Raw genomic sequence first — 15,987 nt, 5'->3', positions numbered from 1 at the left:
GATGATCGTGTAGAATTGAATGAATAGCTGGTGCAGGGATGTGGAAGGTCTCTTCTACCTGCCGATATGTCAACCTCCTCTCTTGCTGCAACATTTTCCTCACAGCTTCAATGTTTTCCTCAGTCACTGATTCGCCCAGAACGAGGATCATCTTCAACCCCAAAATTTCCCCTCTGGAACTCTGTGTACCAGCGGAAAATTGTTGTCCGATGTGGACAGTCTTTCTCCAGCACAGGAGTCATTTCCTCCAGGCACTGGTCAACAGTTAATCAACGAGCAAAATTGTAGCGGATAATTGCACGATATTCACCTTTAGACCACACTGACATCTTAACTTGCTTTCAATCCCACTGCTTGGTAACAACTGGTGTGAAGGTCACGCTTTGCTGTCTTCTAGACCGCTTTTCACCCCTCTTTTCATCCCTCACCATAACAGGGGTGTCCAGCCAACCCTTTTTGCGTATTGCAAAACTTTCCTAGTGCGCTTTGTATGTTTAATTCTAATGCTGAAGACGGTGCTCACACATCCCTCACCACACACACACACACACACACACGCACACACCACGCACACATCCAAGGCCATTGGAAATAAACAATGAAGGTTTAATCCCCGACCCCGCCGGGAATCGAAAGCGGGATTGCTTGCGCCATAAAGCAGTACGCTAACAATTTAGCAATGGAGCCGAACTCCCATACTCTGAACTCGGCAGACGGTTATCGTGTCACCGATAGGAAAAACACGACCCGACTTGTTCTTAATTCAAAGTTTCTAACTTACTTCCTCTCTAAACAAAAAGTGCTATCATCCCCCATGCACCAACGCTGTTGTATTTAGCTCATAAAGACCCTTTACCTACAAAGAGAGTGTTAATGTAAGACTATGTTTATTTCATCATTTAAATAACAACTACTATACTATTAAATATAATTAAAAATACAGTTCACACCAGTGAGTTGTTTCATTATTTCAATTCAAGATATACTCGTTAATTTATGCCTTTTCTTTTTATTCAGATCCTTGAACCATGTTGGTGAAACTGTCGATCTGTACATTGACAGTTTTCTCGGTGATCCTTGCTTTTAGCAAAAATGAATATTGTGGAATCTTGTGCAACAACGTTAATCACACAATGTGCACCTATCACGTAAGTAACTAACATAATGGTGTAAGACTGTGTGAAAATGTGTATATCCAACTTATACGTCTCATTGTAATGCGCAACCTATTATCTAATTTTCAAATTTTAGTATTGCATATTTTACTGAAGCACAGAATATTTTGTTGGTTCAATTCATATAACAGTCAACTTTTTGGTACAAAGGGAGTGTCAACGGCCATACCATGTTGAATACACCGGTTCTCGTCCGATTACCGCAGTTAAGTAACATTGGGCGTGGTCAGTACTTAGATGGGTAGTACAAAGAGAGAAACATATTATTTTCTGAAACAGTATCTCTTAATTTCGCCCCTAACACACAATGACCCTAGGTATTGTTGTTTCTTGAACTGGTATTACAAACTCGAATGTGTACTTTTCACTTAAAGTCATTACTTCTGTCATTTAATCATTGTGAAACATTTAAATTCGCGGAATTACGAACTTACCTGAGCGCTGAACATTTAAGAATGCAAATTCTTTCCTGAGCGCTGACATTGTACTTGGACGCTTTGCATTTTTGTGTTTATCCAGCAGTATTTTGGCAGGAGACAGTGAAGCGGGAATTACGCCATACTGAGCAAGTACTATTCTCACCCATTAAAGCACAAAACATATACTACATAGTTGTTATCTTGAAGGGAATGAATGTTAAAATCAGTGTCCCATTAGTAAGATGTCAGCCCTCAGCAGGTCATAGCAACCATCAAATCAAGATTTAATCTAAAACACTTAAGGGGAGTATGTACTGCCTATGCTGACAATGGTAATTTCTCCATTTTTAAGTACGCTCAAGTTAAAGATCCTTCATCCTATAGGTTTTAAACTTTGTAGTTTTATTGTATGAACTTTGTGATTTACATTGCTGTCTTTAGTTTTATGATTGGATGCATAGTTATTTTTTGGGAATATTTTCCCAACTTCAAAAATTTTCATGAAACATTTGAAGAAGAAGAATTTTTTCTGGTCTCATTTTTAACATATCTAAAATAAACTGGCAGCTATACAGAGAGAAGGTATGGAAGTATCACTGATAATTATTTCAGATTTCTACCTGTTATAGTTTTTTGACTGAGCGTACCTATATAAAGAAAAAACAAAAGCAGAGAAAATTAACTTTAAAGTTTAGCTTATATAAATCTTACTTGATAGGTAGTCTAGAACCCTCCTGCTGCATATTCCTCATCCTCCTTGTCCTCCAGATCCCTTTTCATTGCTTTTCTTGACTTCCTTATGTTGGCCTCCACTATAAATAGCTTTTTATCCTCCATTTTGATCCGACGAACATCAGAAGCTTGAAACGCACTGAGCAAATTCCTCCCTGGTTGGATCCTCAGCTGTTCTAGTACCTTAATTCTGCCTACATTTCCCATATTAAATGATAATACAGCATCATGCACTCCAATTTTAAGGTTTTATATCCAACAAAAATATTTTTGGGTACACGGCTCCAAATAACACTGTTAAAAGACTCATTTCCCATGCAAACGTTTCTTCAATAAATCGGGATGGGCAAGATCCTTATAAATGGGCTTAATCAAAAGCATCACTTCTTCAGGAAGTCCATGGTGTTTGTAGTTTTCCTTGTCTTTATTATACTTGCACCAAGAACGGCACAGACTACGTTGGGGCTTCTCATCAGTAGATATCTTATGAAGAAAAGTTGCCCACACAGCCTCCCTCATTTTCTTCAAGTCACCAACATTCTCTCTTATAGCTTTGCCGTAGTAATTTTTAGTCTGTCTATTTCAGAAGAAGTGAGTCTGTTTCTATCCCCAAATGCCCCACCATCCTGTAATTTCTTCCCTTTCATGTCATAGACTAACCTCCGCATTATTGAACCCATCCTCTTGTGAACATGACCTACACATTCCAACTTGGTAATTGCTACACTTTCACCATATGGTTTTTCAGACAGTATTCTGTTGAAGGCGTTACTGTCTCCATCTCCCAAACATTGCACATATCTCGCACCCCTTGTAGCAACTGACCTCTTAAAAATTCTTGATGCACCCTCAGCTTCTATGCCCCCACTAGACCCAGCATAATTTGTCATACACATATGCTCAGTTTTCAATTTGCATGCATGGCAGTGTTTACTGAGGCACTCCACATCAATTACTTTACCGGTATCGACACTAGTAACAGTAACCATACCATTCTGACTGGTGTGGCCTCGCTTTTGCCAGCTACCATCAAGAGCAACAGATATGTCACTAACACCCTCATCATTTCATCCTCATCAGGAGGCCCAGATCGCCTACGAGCGTCAATTCAAAAGACCTGCACCTGGCGAGCCGAAAATGTCCTCAGGTACTCCCGGCACTAAAAGCCATACGCCATTTCATTTCACGTCCTGGAAACATAGTTTTTAGACTGGAACCACTTTCCTACTTTAAGAAAATATTTTGAAAAATATTGAGGTTTCCTCTTCAATGCGGGAGATGAGCATTTTGGGCCCTCTCGTAATTGTATTATAGTGAATGAATTCTTTTAGTTTTCGAAAATTGCACCTATAGTACCCTAGCTTTAGACTACCGAACTGGAACTGCCAACAATAGGAGGCTGTGATCTCTGCACACTTCAGCTAGACAAGCACTGCATTGCTTGTCAGCTTTTCGAGTAGTCTAGCTATGTGCTTTCTGTGGTAGCTCAATCTCACCATAGTAATCATTGTATTATAACTGATTGTTGTTACCATGAGAATTCAATCCTTTTCAACGGAGTAACCATTTCTCACAATCCCAATTTCTTGTTTTGTACTCGTTTATCGTTTATCAATTACCACCCCATAAACCTGATAACGTATATATAAATATATGAACAAAATCATTGATTAATTGCAGATTTCTTCGTCTGCCAAGAGTAAAAGCATTAATGTATTTGGAATTTTTTCCAGTGGCGTATGCTGGGATCAAGACGTTGGCTACCACTAGACTTAGGTTACCCCTTTTCGATAGTTGGTTTAGTGAACATCAAGCCTTCAGCGTTTTGAGCTACAGCCAACGGACAAGCCTGCTGTGTTGTCAAGTCTGCTTCACAAGCTACTGCCCTGGCCTCTGCCACTGCCAATACTCAACACCTGATCAGTCGAGATGGTAGCGTAAGGTTTAGCAAATTGAAGTCCGACTTTGTGGCTAAATGGATAGAATGCTTGCCTTTGGTCCAATGGTCCCGGTTCAATTTTCAGAATCAACCCCCTCGTACTGTTAATTCCCCTGCCTTGGGGGCTGGATGTTTATGGCGTTTTAGCCATTCATTTTATCCTCATTAGCTCTCCACCAAGCCAATACAGATGCCATGCACGATTATTATTATTATTATTATTATTATTATTATTATTATTATTATTATTATTATTATTGAATTTTACAGCGGTTGTACCCATCGTTCACTGGTTAATTAGCATCCTGAGGAGATCAGTGGTGATGTCCGACCCATGATTACCGGTTCGATTCCAACCAACCAAAGAGAACACTACGCCTGAAAGATTATATTTCATTTTAGCAAATTTACCTATAAAAATACCAGCACTCTGTTATCTATTTGATTGAGAAGTATGAGGTGAGGAAGTATATACGATGAGTAACGCATGTTTGATAGCAGTGGCGATCTGACGGACCGAAGCCTAGTACACCTATCCCCCCGGTCCCCGGGCCAATCAGGCATACAGCAGCAGGCCACTTGATGTGAATCGAGGGGAGAAGGACGAGAGTCTGGGCTGCGATATCAGTCTCCGAAGCCTTGTTCTCAGAAATACGCGCGACGTTTTTCTCATTGTTTTCAAGGTTTGTAAATGGAACAATGTGTCAAATGCCTACATTATAACGTGCTTTAGATATCCGTCGTTCTCAATTGAGGTTTGGGCTTCACTGATAGCCTTGGTAGCCCTCAGCACACGCCACTGACTTTTTCATTTTCCGAATAAAATAAAAGTAACTTTTTAATGATTATCTCAATATCATCGCGAAGAACTCACATCAATTACATATAATTTAAAAACCTATATTGCATGTTTGAAACTACAAACCCATTCAATTTTATCATCATCATCATCATCATAATCATTCAGGGCCGGGGTGGTACATCCTCTATATTGTTTGTGTAGTTTTTTCTTGAATAATTTCAAAGAACTTGGAAATTTGTCGAATATTTATGCCTTGAAAAATTACTACTGTTCCTGATTCCTCTTCCTATAACTGAACATTGTTAATGTACAAATAACGAATTACTTGTACAGCATAATGTACTAGATTCTCTACAGTCAGACTTCAGACAAAGGCACAGAACTACTACTACTACTACTATGCTAAAAGTTACTGATGACTTTCGTAAGGCAATGACAATACGGAAAACAACCATTTTTGTACTGTTGGACTTAAGTAAAGCATTCAATTCTTTAAACTTCAACATTTTACTTTCTAAATTACACACTCTTCATTTTCAGACAGTGCCTTATCGTGCATATGTTCTTACCTTCACGAACGACTACAATATACTGTACTTCCGATGGTCAAAATGCGAGTGGCGTACTATATTGTTTTACACTTTGTTGTTTGTAGTCCGGGTATGGATCGCATTTCACTTTTGAGGGTGGTGACGTGTAACTAGTGTCTTGTTCCACCGTATGGTAGCAGCACATTCACAGAGGCCAACGAATGCACTCGTCATAGCCATTCAATAACAACACTATCAGCGTAGGAACGGACAACATGGAAAGCAACATTCAGGGACTGTGTTATAAGACTTGGTTCCTATGGAAAGAAGGCGTGACCACTGCAGAAATTCATCGACGCTTGGTGGCAGTCTGTGGAGAACATGCGCCGTCACGGAAATCAATTTACAACTAGGTGGAAGGTCGAGAAACACGGCGCACATCGGTGGACAAGGGAACCAGTTCTGGAAGGAATGTGACAGTGTCAACATCAGCCAACATTGCCCGGGTCGAACAGAAAATCCAAGTAAACAAATGCATCACATTTACGGAAATGGAGTCAGCCACGGGAATTAGCCGAAATACCCTGCAGCGGATCGTGCACGGCCACTTACAGTTGGGGAAGGTGTCATCCACGTGGGTGCCTGAACTCTTGTATGCAGACAAAAAGCAGAGGCATGCGGATGTGTGCAGAGAACTTTTCAACGTCATGATCAAGATTCAGCCGACTTCATAGGTAGGCTTGTGACTGGTGATGAGACATGGCTCCATTACCATGAGCCACAAACGGGATCAAATGGATTCACGGTGCATCCACACCCAACATACTCTCCTGACTTGGCACTATGTGATCATCCCCTGTTCGGGAACATTAAGAAACCTCTGCCTGGTAGCCGTTTTGTGGACTTTGCAGAACTGGACACAGCTGTCAAGGCATGGGCACGCCGCACTCCGAAAGAATGGGTTCAGGAAGGCCTGGAGAGACTGACACATCGATGGCAAAAGTACACACAGTTACAAGGACTATTTTGAGAAGGTGGACGTAACAACTGATGTGTAATGTACTTGATTTGGGTAGAAATAAGTAATGTGCAAAACAATATAGTGCGCACATCGTCATGGCGTACACCGAATAGTGGTGTACCACAGAGCTCTCTTCTTGGTCCCGTTATATTTTCCTTGATATCACTCACAGTTTGAAATATAGCAAACATCATCTGTATGCTCATGACGTGCAGATTTATATACATGTGGCTCCAGATGATCTTAACTTAACTAAACGAAGAGCTCCTTCCCATAGCGACATAGTCTTCATCATGTGGTTTGAACATGAACGCTACTAAATCTCAAGCAATACTTCTAGGCTATTCCAAGATCCTATCAAAAATTCCTACTTCCCTTACGTTGTTGGTACAAACATGGAAAATTACCACCTTCTCCATACCCTCATCCTTCTCACCTTGTCCCATTATCACTTGTGGCAGTAAAACTCCACTTATATTAACAGTGAAATGGCTTGGCATTACCCTGGTTAAAACCTTGTTCTGGGTTTCTGGATTTCTAATGAACTGGCTGAGAAAAACATTGAAGCATCCAGAAGGGGAGAAGGAAACGTAATGAAACTTCACATGTTGAGAGGGTGTGTGGTGTTGTTTCAGTGCTTACAAAATTGAGTCAAATTTTCAAAGAAATTGGCGGTACCAACCCATTAATCTCTATAACGCTGAACACCATCTGGCGTGAATGCATGTACTGAATCCGTTGGGAAGTGTGTCATAAAGCCGTTGTATCCCCTACTGAGGTAAGCTGGCCCACAACTGTTGTAACTGGTCCTTAATATCCTGGATATTGGCACTGGAACGGAATTGACGTCCGACCCGGTCCCACATATTATCTGTCGGCGCCAGTGTTGGGATCTTGCTGGCTACGGGAGTACCTCAACATCCCGCTCGATGTTCATAGAGACACGTACCGTGTGTGGACGATAATTTTCCTACTGAAAAATGGCACCACGATAATGTCGCATCAGAGGTAGCGCATGACGATGCAAGATGACCGTGACGTACAGTTGTGCCTGAAGTAATACCCAATGGCTCCCCATACGATGACGCCAGGTGTAAAACCAGTGCGCCTTTACAAAACATTCGATTAATGAGACCTGTCTCCAGATCACCGCCACACTCGCAGACAATAGTCACCTGGGGTGGTGCAGAACCATTCATCACCAGTCCATGCTTCGCGATCACGGCACCACTCAAAATACAGCCGTTGTGCTGTGGTGTTAAAGGAAGTCTACTCATGGAACAGTAATTCTCTAGCCTGGCCGCTGCTAGACTCCCACCAAGGGTGCGGGATGACACAGATGTGGCAGGAAGTACATTACTTGTTCTCAGATGGCAGGCGCATATGAGAAGGGGTTACGATGTGCTTAGTGTACAAGATGGCGATCCTCCCTTGTGGTGGTCAGACGTGGATGACCGAAACCTTAATGACGAATATGCCTGATCTCACGTTCTCATGCAGTCCAACATCGGGGCACTTTCACATCGGAATGTCCCACAAAACTGGATATTGCACGATTCGACCAGCCGGCTAAATGGAGACCCACAAGGAGCCCCCTTTCAAACTCTGCCAGGCGTTGATAACGCTGCCTCACACGAGTACGCGGCATCACTCAACATCTGACACTATTCACGCCCCGTATGTACCCTACCAGGCCTGGTAACAACACTAAACATGAACAACACCAATGCACTCTAGTGGCCGTTCTACCTGTCCCAGAGTACTGCAACTCTAACCATGTACAGTACATACCACCGATGATGTATACGTGTACGAAGTTACATCAACATCCGACCATTTCTTCTGGGTGCTTCAATTTTTATGTCAGGCAGTGTATAATCAACGAATACTTTCTTTTCTTTACTATCTAAACCGGTTAAAATACATTTCTTTTCAGATAAACTAAAATGATCAATGGTCTAACCACTTCTTTTGCCTCATTTCGAGTAGTGCAATGGTGTGTAAAGGGACGCAGGTGTGATCGTACAAAATCGATACAGCGAGGACAGATCGTGTATAAACGTTGCATGTGCAATTTAAGACACGCCTATCTTGGCCACATTCAAGCGTGCGACTCCCTTAGTAGCTTTCATAAAGTAGCAAATTCTTCAATGATCTCTCCTCACACCATGACAGAAATACCCGATCACGCTACACTACCCTTGTTGCAATGCCGACCCACAGAACTACTACGTTTACCACCTCCTTGACAGTTTTCATATCTCGTGAGTGGAACAGAATTTCAAAGAAATCAGAGCTAGAAAATGTGGCAATGAATTCAAAATAGCTGTTTGGGGTTTCTTGTCTAAAACTATTCTAATTACTAGCCATACTAGTTTATTTCTATTTAAATTATATCATCCTAATGTAACTCTGACTTTTGTTAAATTTATGTATAATCATGATTCAAATTCGTGTGTATATTTTTGTTAGACCTTTAGTTGTATTAGTTATAAACAATTTAGTTATTAATTACTTACTCAAATACTTACTTTGTATATCTTTTATCATCATTTCTGTTTTACACTCGTGCATGTATATACTGTATACTTGAATACCAGAAACTACTGTTAAATTCATACTTAATCATAATTCAGGTAATTTTATTTTTGTAACATTTTAGTTTGGTTAATTATAAATGAATTAGTTATTAATTATTTATACAATAATTACTGTACTTATTTATACAGTTAAGTGATATTTAAATCTAATATTGTTCAGTAAAGAGACTCCGTGGCTCAGACGGCAGAGCGTCGACCTCTCACCGCTGGATACCGTGGTTCAAATCCCGGTCACTCCATGTGAGATTTGTGCTGGACAAAGCGGAGGCGGGACAGGTTTTTCTCCGGGTACTCCGGTTTTCCCTGTCATCTTTCATTCCAGCAACACTCTCCATTCTCATTTCATAGCATCTATCACTCATTAATATAAATCACTTTGGGAGTGGCGACCCCATCGTAATAACAGCCTATATATGATTCATTCATTACATCCCTGACCCGACCATAGACTGGAAAACAGGTTGTAGGTTTTCATTTTCATTGTTCAGTAAGTAAGACACAATACTCATGTCTATTTATAGTTTACATAAATGTTATTTTAATAACTTCAGTCAATATAAAATTTTACTGTAGGTATGAACGTATATAGTCGAGAAGAACTTTCTAAATAGTGCATTAAACTGGTTAGATTGGATGAAAAGCAACCTGGCCTTAATCTTGTCATAATCAATCAATCAATCAATCAATCAATCAATCAATCAATCAATCAATCAATCAATCAATCAATCAATCAATCAATCAATCAATCAATCAATCAATCAATCAATCAATCAATCAATCAATCAATCACTTGCTCCAATTTGTACACTTAAATTCAAATTTTGTCTTCGTATTGTGATCTTTCCCACGTATAAAAGGTCCACTCCAGCGTATTCATCTACTAATGTCATTTACCGCTCTCTCTCCACTGACAGCTTGGAACATACCGCTTAGTCGAGCAGCTTGTCTCCTTACTCCCAAGTCTTCCCAACCCAAAGTTTGCAACATTTCAGTAACACTACTCTTTCATCGGAAATCACCCGGAACGGCTTTCATTTGGATAATTTTCAGTTCTCGTATCGAGTAATCCTGGTGTGGGTTCCAATACGACTTTATGTAAAACCTCATTAATGGGATTACCCCAATGTAGATCTTTCCTTATATTAACATCTAGGTGCTTACAGTAATCCTCATGCGGTTATTTCATCCCATAAACAGTTCTACTCGTTGGCTGAATGGTCAGCGTACTGGCCTTCGGTTTAGATGGTCCCGGGTTCGATTCACAGCCGGGTCGGGGATTTTAACCTTTATTGGTTAATTCCAGTGGCTCGGGGGCTGGGTGTGTGTGGCGTATTCAACATTAGAAATCATCCTAGGTAGGGCCCTTATCTTCACAGACATCCAGGTCGCCTAATTGGCCGTCTACTAGAAAAGGACCTGCACCAGGCTTCTCCTGTGGCCATACGCCATTACTATTATCCCATAAACACAAGAATTAAAACTGAGAGTTCTTCCTAGCTTGGTGAAACTGGTATTCCATCTCATATACCATCGTACCATTGTCTGCTGTCCATCTCATAACAATAACACTGTTGAGGGTTTTTTTTTTTTTTTGTACTCGGTCTCTATAAGCATAACAAATGAAGACCTCAAAATTTAATGATATTGATACTGTACGATGATATTAATAACTTATTCTGTGAGCGCCTTCAGTTTGACGTTCATCTCCATGTATTTCCTTTTTGATTTTTTAAACGACCCAAATTCATTGCTTGCAGTTTTTTCCCGGATTGACGTGGAATATCTCATATCTGAATTAACAACAGTTAGTTTAAAGCAGTTGTTGATTCAGTTTTAGAAGCTTAGTGCATTGTTGGTCAGGTTATAGAACTATAAAGAGATAAAACTAAAGGCCCATATATGGAGTGTTCAATAGATTTGTCACGACATCCTATCGTATATTTCGTCCATAAATAATTTGATCCATCTCATTATTTTGACCTGCCAAACATTTTGCCCATTAATCTCTCCTTTTTCTGTAAATGCATTGCAATCTTTAATTTCTAAATAACTGCACCATGAATTTATGAAGCGGAGTACTATTTATTGTTTTGAATTTATGATAAAGTCCCACATGTTATATTCCTATATAACAAGCTGTGGACTGAGATGTTCTCGCAGTGCTGTCGAATCATCCCTGATATTTTCAGTTTCTCGCACGCAATAGGCGTAAAAGAGGAAGGTATAATCTCCCACAATTACGTGTATTGTATATAATTGATAGAAAAGTATGTTACACTCTTAAATGTGCCGCAGAAATATTTATCATCAAGTTTTTACTGAGATGACGTAATACACCTTAGGTGTAAAATAAGTATTCGCTCTTCTTCAACGCTTCTACCACCGAACTGTATACAGGGTGTTAGGTGTATACGTGCAGATATTAAGCTAGTCGGCTAAGAAAAATACATCTCATAATATATGCTATGTACTTTTTACCTTGTCCTATTAGTTTGCCCATAACTGAGCCAAATATTTCAGGACCTAATGTGTTTTGAACGGCCGTAGCAGGATACGCCGGTGATGTCATTCTGTCCACGCGTAGCGGAAGTACAGTAGCCGAGTATAGGGCTTGTCGAACCTGTTTCTTATCGCAGGCCAACACATGTTGTTGTGCACTTCCCCTGAAGGCTTGGCAAGTAGAAGAGGATGACTCACGTGCCAGGTCACTTGCTGTACTCGAAAACCGGTGTACGGTACTCTGTGTGAAAAGTACACAGAATCCTTACAGTGACGTCGAAGATCCGTACAAGCACATACGTGCGAATCAAGTGTTGTGTATTTGTGTGCGATTTTTAAGACGTCAATGACATTACTCAGTGATCCAAGCTGACAAAATGAAAGGAAATGGTTAATAAGTAAATGAAATATGGGCGCAACATTTCTGTGCTGTTATTGCGACAGTCTACGATGAATTTCTGGCAATAGATAATGCGGGTTGTCTATGATTATTCATAAACTTTTTAGGTCATTGAAAGGACGGTGGACACTGAAAGAAAAGGCTATAAGTATTCAGTGAAATTTTTATTAATGAGACAAATTTCAAAAACCGTAGTTGCATCATCGTGAACATTGCTCGAAGGAAAAAGACCTACTGTGGAATTGCCGCCGGGCATTTCTAATAGAAGGCTTATTCTTCTTTTTCCTAATCTGTTTACCTTCCAGGGTTGGTTTTTCATGGGACTCAGCAAGGGATCCTACCTCTACCGCCTCAAGGGTAGTGTCCTGGAGCGTGAGACATTGGATTGGGGATACTACTGGGGAGAATGACCAGTACCTCACCCAGGCGGCCTCACCTGCTATGCTGAACAGGGGCCTTGCGGGGGTATGGGAAGATTAGAAAGGATAGACATGGAAGAGGGAAGGAAGCGGCCTTGGCCTTAAGTTAGATACCATTCCGGCATTTGCCTGGAGAAGGGGGGAACTACGGGAAACAACTTTCAGGATGGCTGAGGTGGGAATCGGACCACCTCTACTCATTTGACCTCCCGAGGCTAAGTGGACCCCGTTCCAGCCCTCGTACCACTTTTCAAATTTCTTGTCAGAGCTGGAAATCGAACCCGAGCTTCGGGGGTGGCAGCTAATCACACTAACCACTGCACCACAGAGGCGGACGGAAGGCTTATTACTGAACAGTAAGTACCGATAGGTAAAATGATGACTGTAATGGACCCGTTTAATTAGAACTTCGGTAAAAATAATATTACTACTACTACTACTACTACTACTAATAATAATAATAATAATAATAATAATATCTTTACGTTACGTTTCACGGTTTTTGGAGACGCTGAAATGCCAGAATTTTTTGATCGCAGTATTTTTTAATGCAAATAAATCTACAGACACGAGACTGACGTATTTGAGCACCTTCAAATACCACCGGACTGAGCCAAGACCAAGCCTCCCAAGTTGGGTTCAGAAGGCCAGCACTTTACGCAGTGCTGCACCAATCATCTTCCCGGGCTGAGTGGCTCAGACGGTTGAGGCACTGGCCTTCTGAGTCCAGTCTTGACAAGGTGCTCAAATACGTCAGCCTTGTGTCAGTAGATTTACTGGTACGTGAAGAACTCCTATGGTACTAAATTCCTGCAAATCCGCGTCTCCGAAAACCGTGAAAAGTAGTTAGTGGGACGTAAAGCCAATGACATTATTATCATCATCTTACCTGCACAGTTCATAGGGGTATCTTACCTGGAGTTCCTCATAGGTACGTTATTAGAGCTTTCAGAGGACGCTCCGTTTCGACTACGCCGAAACATGTGGTTTTTACACGATGGTCCACCACCTGATATAAGCCGCTTACTGCGTGATCATTTAGATCAGTCCTTTGGTCTATGGCGAATAGGACGACATGGACCCATCAATTGGCCCGCCAGATCTCCAATGGATATTACGGAAGACTGGATTCGGAGAAGTGATTTTCTTTTGTTAGTTGCTTTACGTCGCACCAACACAGAGAGGTCTTATGGCGACAATCGGACAAGGAAGGCCTAGGAATGGTAAGAAAGTGGTCGTGGCCTTAATTAAGGTTCAACCCCCGCAATGCCTGGTGTGAACTTGGGAAACCACGGAAAACCATCTTCAGGGCTGCCGACATTGGGGTTCGAAGCCCCAATCTCCCGGATGCGAGCTCACAGCTGTGCGCTCCTAACCGCATGGCCAACTCGCCGGGTACGGAGAAGTGAAGCCTGCAGAGTAGTCCAGGGAGGTCACTTGAACAATTGCTACGTGTTTCACATTGGTATGTCAGATGTTACACCATTTCTGCAGCGTATTAAGTTGGGAGTTCAGTTCTCAATCGATGTAGTATTTTGAGTCTCGATAGTTCGATATTCTCATAAATCCGAGCAGAAAAATTGAAGTACCGGTAACAAAAATTATAAATCTAGAGTTTCAGTTCGCGATTGCCTTGTACGTGGCGCAAGCTGAACACAACACACGGAAGACGTGCTTGTTAAAACGCCAGATATTGACCTTGAACACAGCATGGCAGTCCTTCATTCTACACTGTACTGGTTTGGGTACATTGCGTGTGTATGTTTGATGTTTATACACAAAACCTGTTTGTCACACTTTGTCCTCTAGTGCTAACCACAATACGAAGATACACTTGACTCATCGCAAAGAGACCTGGTTCTGGACTTACGCATACTATCCTGTAGTAAACTACTGCGAGCGATGTAGGCACGGGTGAAGTACATTTCATCTTGTTTCCTCCTACACCACGCATATTTTACTATTTTCTTCCCTGCCTTTCAGCTCCTAATGACTTGTTGATAATAATACCGGTAATGTTATTTGCTTTACGTCCCACTAACTACTCTTACTGTTTTTGGAGGCGCTGAGGTGCTGTAATTTAGTCTCGCAGGAGTTCTTTTTACGCGCCAGTGAATCTACCGACACGAGGCTGACTTATTTGAGCATCTTCCAATACCATCGGACTGAGCCAAGATCGAGCCTGCCAAGTTGGGGTCAGAAGGCCAGCGCCTCAACCGTCTGAGCCAATCTGCCCGGCAGCAAAAATTATTATTATTATTATTATTATTATTATTATTATTATTATTATTATTATTATTACCGGGCGAGTTGGCCGTACGGTTAGAGACGCATGGCTGAGAGCTTGCATACCGGAGATAATGGGTTCGAGTCCCACTGTCGGCAGCCCAGAAGATGGTTTTCCGTGGTTTCCCATTTTCACACCAGGCAAATGCTAGGGCTGTACCTTAATTAAGGCCACGGCCGCCTCCTTCCAACTCCTAGGCCTTTGCTATCCCATCGTCCTATAAGACCTATCTGTATCGGTGCGTTGCACCGACACAGATAGGTTTTGTGGCGACAGATATAAGGACTAGGATCGGGAAGGAAGCAACCGTGGTCTTAATTAAGGTACAGCCCTAGCATTTGCCTGGTGTGAACATGAAAAACCACGGAAAATCATCTTTAAAGCTGCCGACAGAGGGATTCGAACCCAGTACATCCCGATTATTGGATACTGTTCGAACTTTAGCGACTGCTACTATCAAGCTCGGTGATGATTTAAGAGTGGATTTCTGCCGCTGGTTAATTGATCAAGCACTCAATCCAGAATTTCTGTCAAGTGTATTAGTGACACATGAGGCAATTTTTATAGAAGGAGTGTTTAATATTTAGTATACCAAGACAACCTCTAGCACCGGCTCTCAATTAATATCTGGATGGATGCAGTGGGAAGTCTGTCTCTTTGACCAATCGTCTTTTTATTAGCGTTATTTTGCTTTACGTCCCACATACTATTTATACCGTTTTCTGAGACGCTGAGGTGAAGAAATGTCATATCGCAGGAGTTTATTTACGTGCCAGTATTTCTACGACACGAGACTGACGTATGTGTGCCCCATCAAATATCATCAGACTGAACCAAGATTGAACCTGCCAAGTTGGAGGTCGGAAGATAAGGACCTCAACGGTCTCAGACACTCAGGCGGTACCAATCACCTTACTTGCATAAATTTGATCGGTGTAGCTTTCCTTATGGTGACGATGGGACGGGAAAGGGCTAGTATCGGAAAGGAAGCGATCGTGGCATTCATGACGTTACAGCCCCAGCATTTGCCTGGTGTGAACATGGAAAACCACGGTAAACCACCTTTAGGGCTGCTGACAGAGGGGTTGGAACCCACTATATCCCACTCATGAGCTGTGGAATATCCCCATTCAATAGTTTCCAGCACCGGTTCTAATTAATATC

General features: G+C 41.5%; 1 protein-coding gene across 3 annotated transcripts in view; it reads left to right on the top strand.

Annotated features, from left to right (window-relative positions):
* Window positions 1-582: 582 nt before the first annotated feature.
* The window catches only part of LOC136866212 (venom allergen 3 homolog), a 50,961-nt gene continuing 35,556 nt past the window's right edge, over window positions 583-15,987 (top strand). The window contains exons 1-2 of one of the 3 annotated variants that reach the window (XM_067142990.2): window positions 589-1,148; window positions 4,060-4,258. In XM_067142990.2, the coding sequence (XP_066999091.1) occupies window positions 4,256-4,258 (3 nt within the window). In that variant the 5' untranslated portion in view covers window positions 589-1,148; window positions 4,060-4,255. Of the gene's footprint in view, window positions 1,149-4,059; window positions 4,259-15,987 lie in introns of all 3 variants that reach the window. The other 2 variants (XM_067142991.2, XM_067142989.2) reach the window with 2 other exon arrangements.

Source organism: Anabrus simplex, chromosome 3, assembly GCF_040414725.1.
Source record: "Anabrus simplex isolate iqAnaSimp1 chromosome 3, ASM4041472v1, whole genome shotgun sequence".
Lineage (NCBI taxonomy): Eukaryota > Metazoa > Arthropoda > Insecta > Orthoptera > Tettigoniidae > Anabrus > Anabrus simplex.
This window is presented reverse-complemented; position numbering and strand designations above follow the sequence as displayed.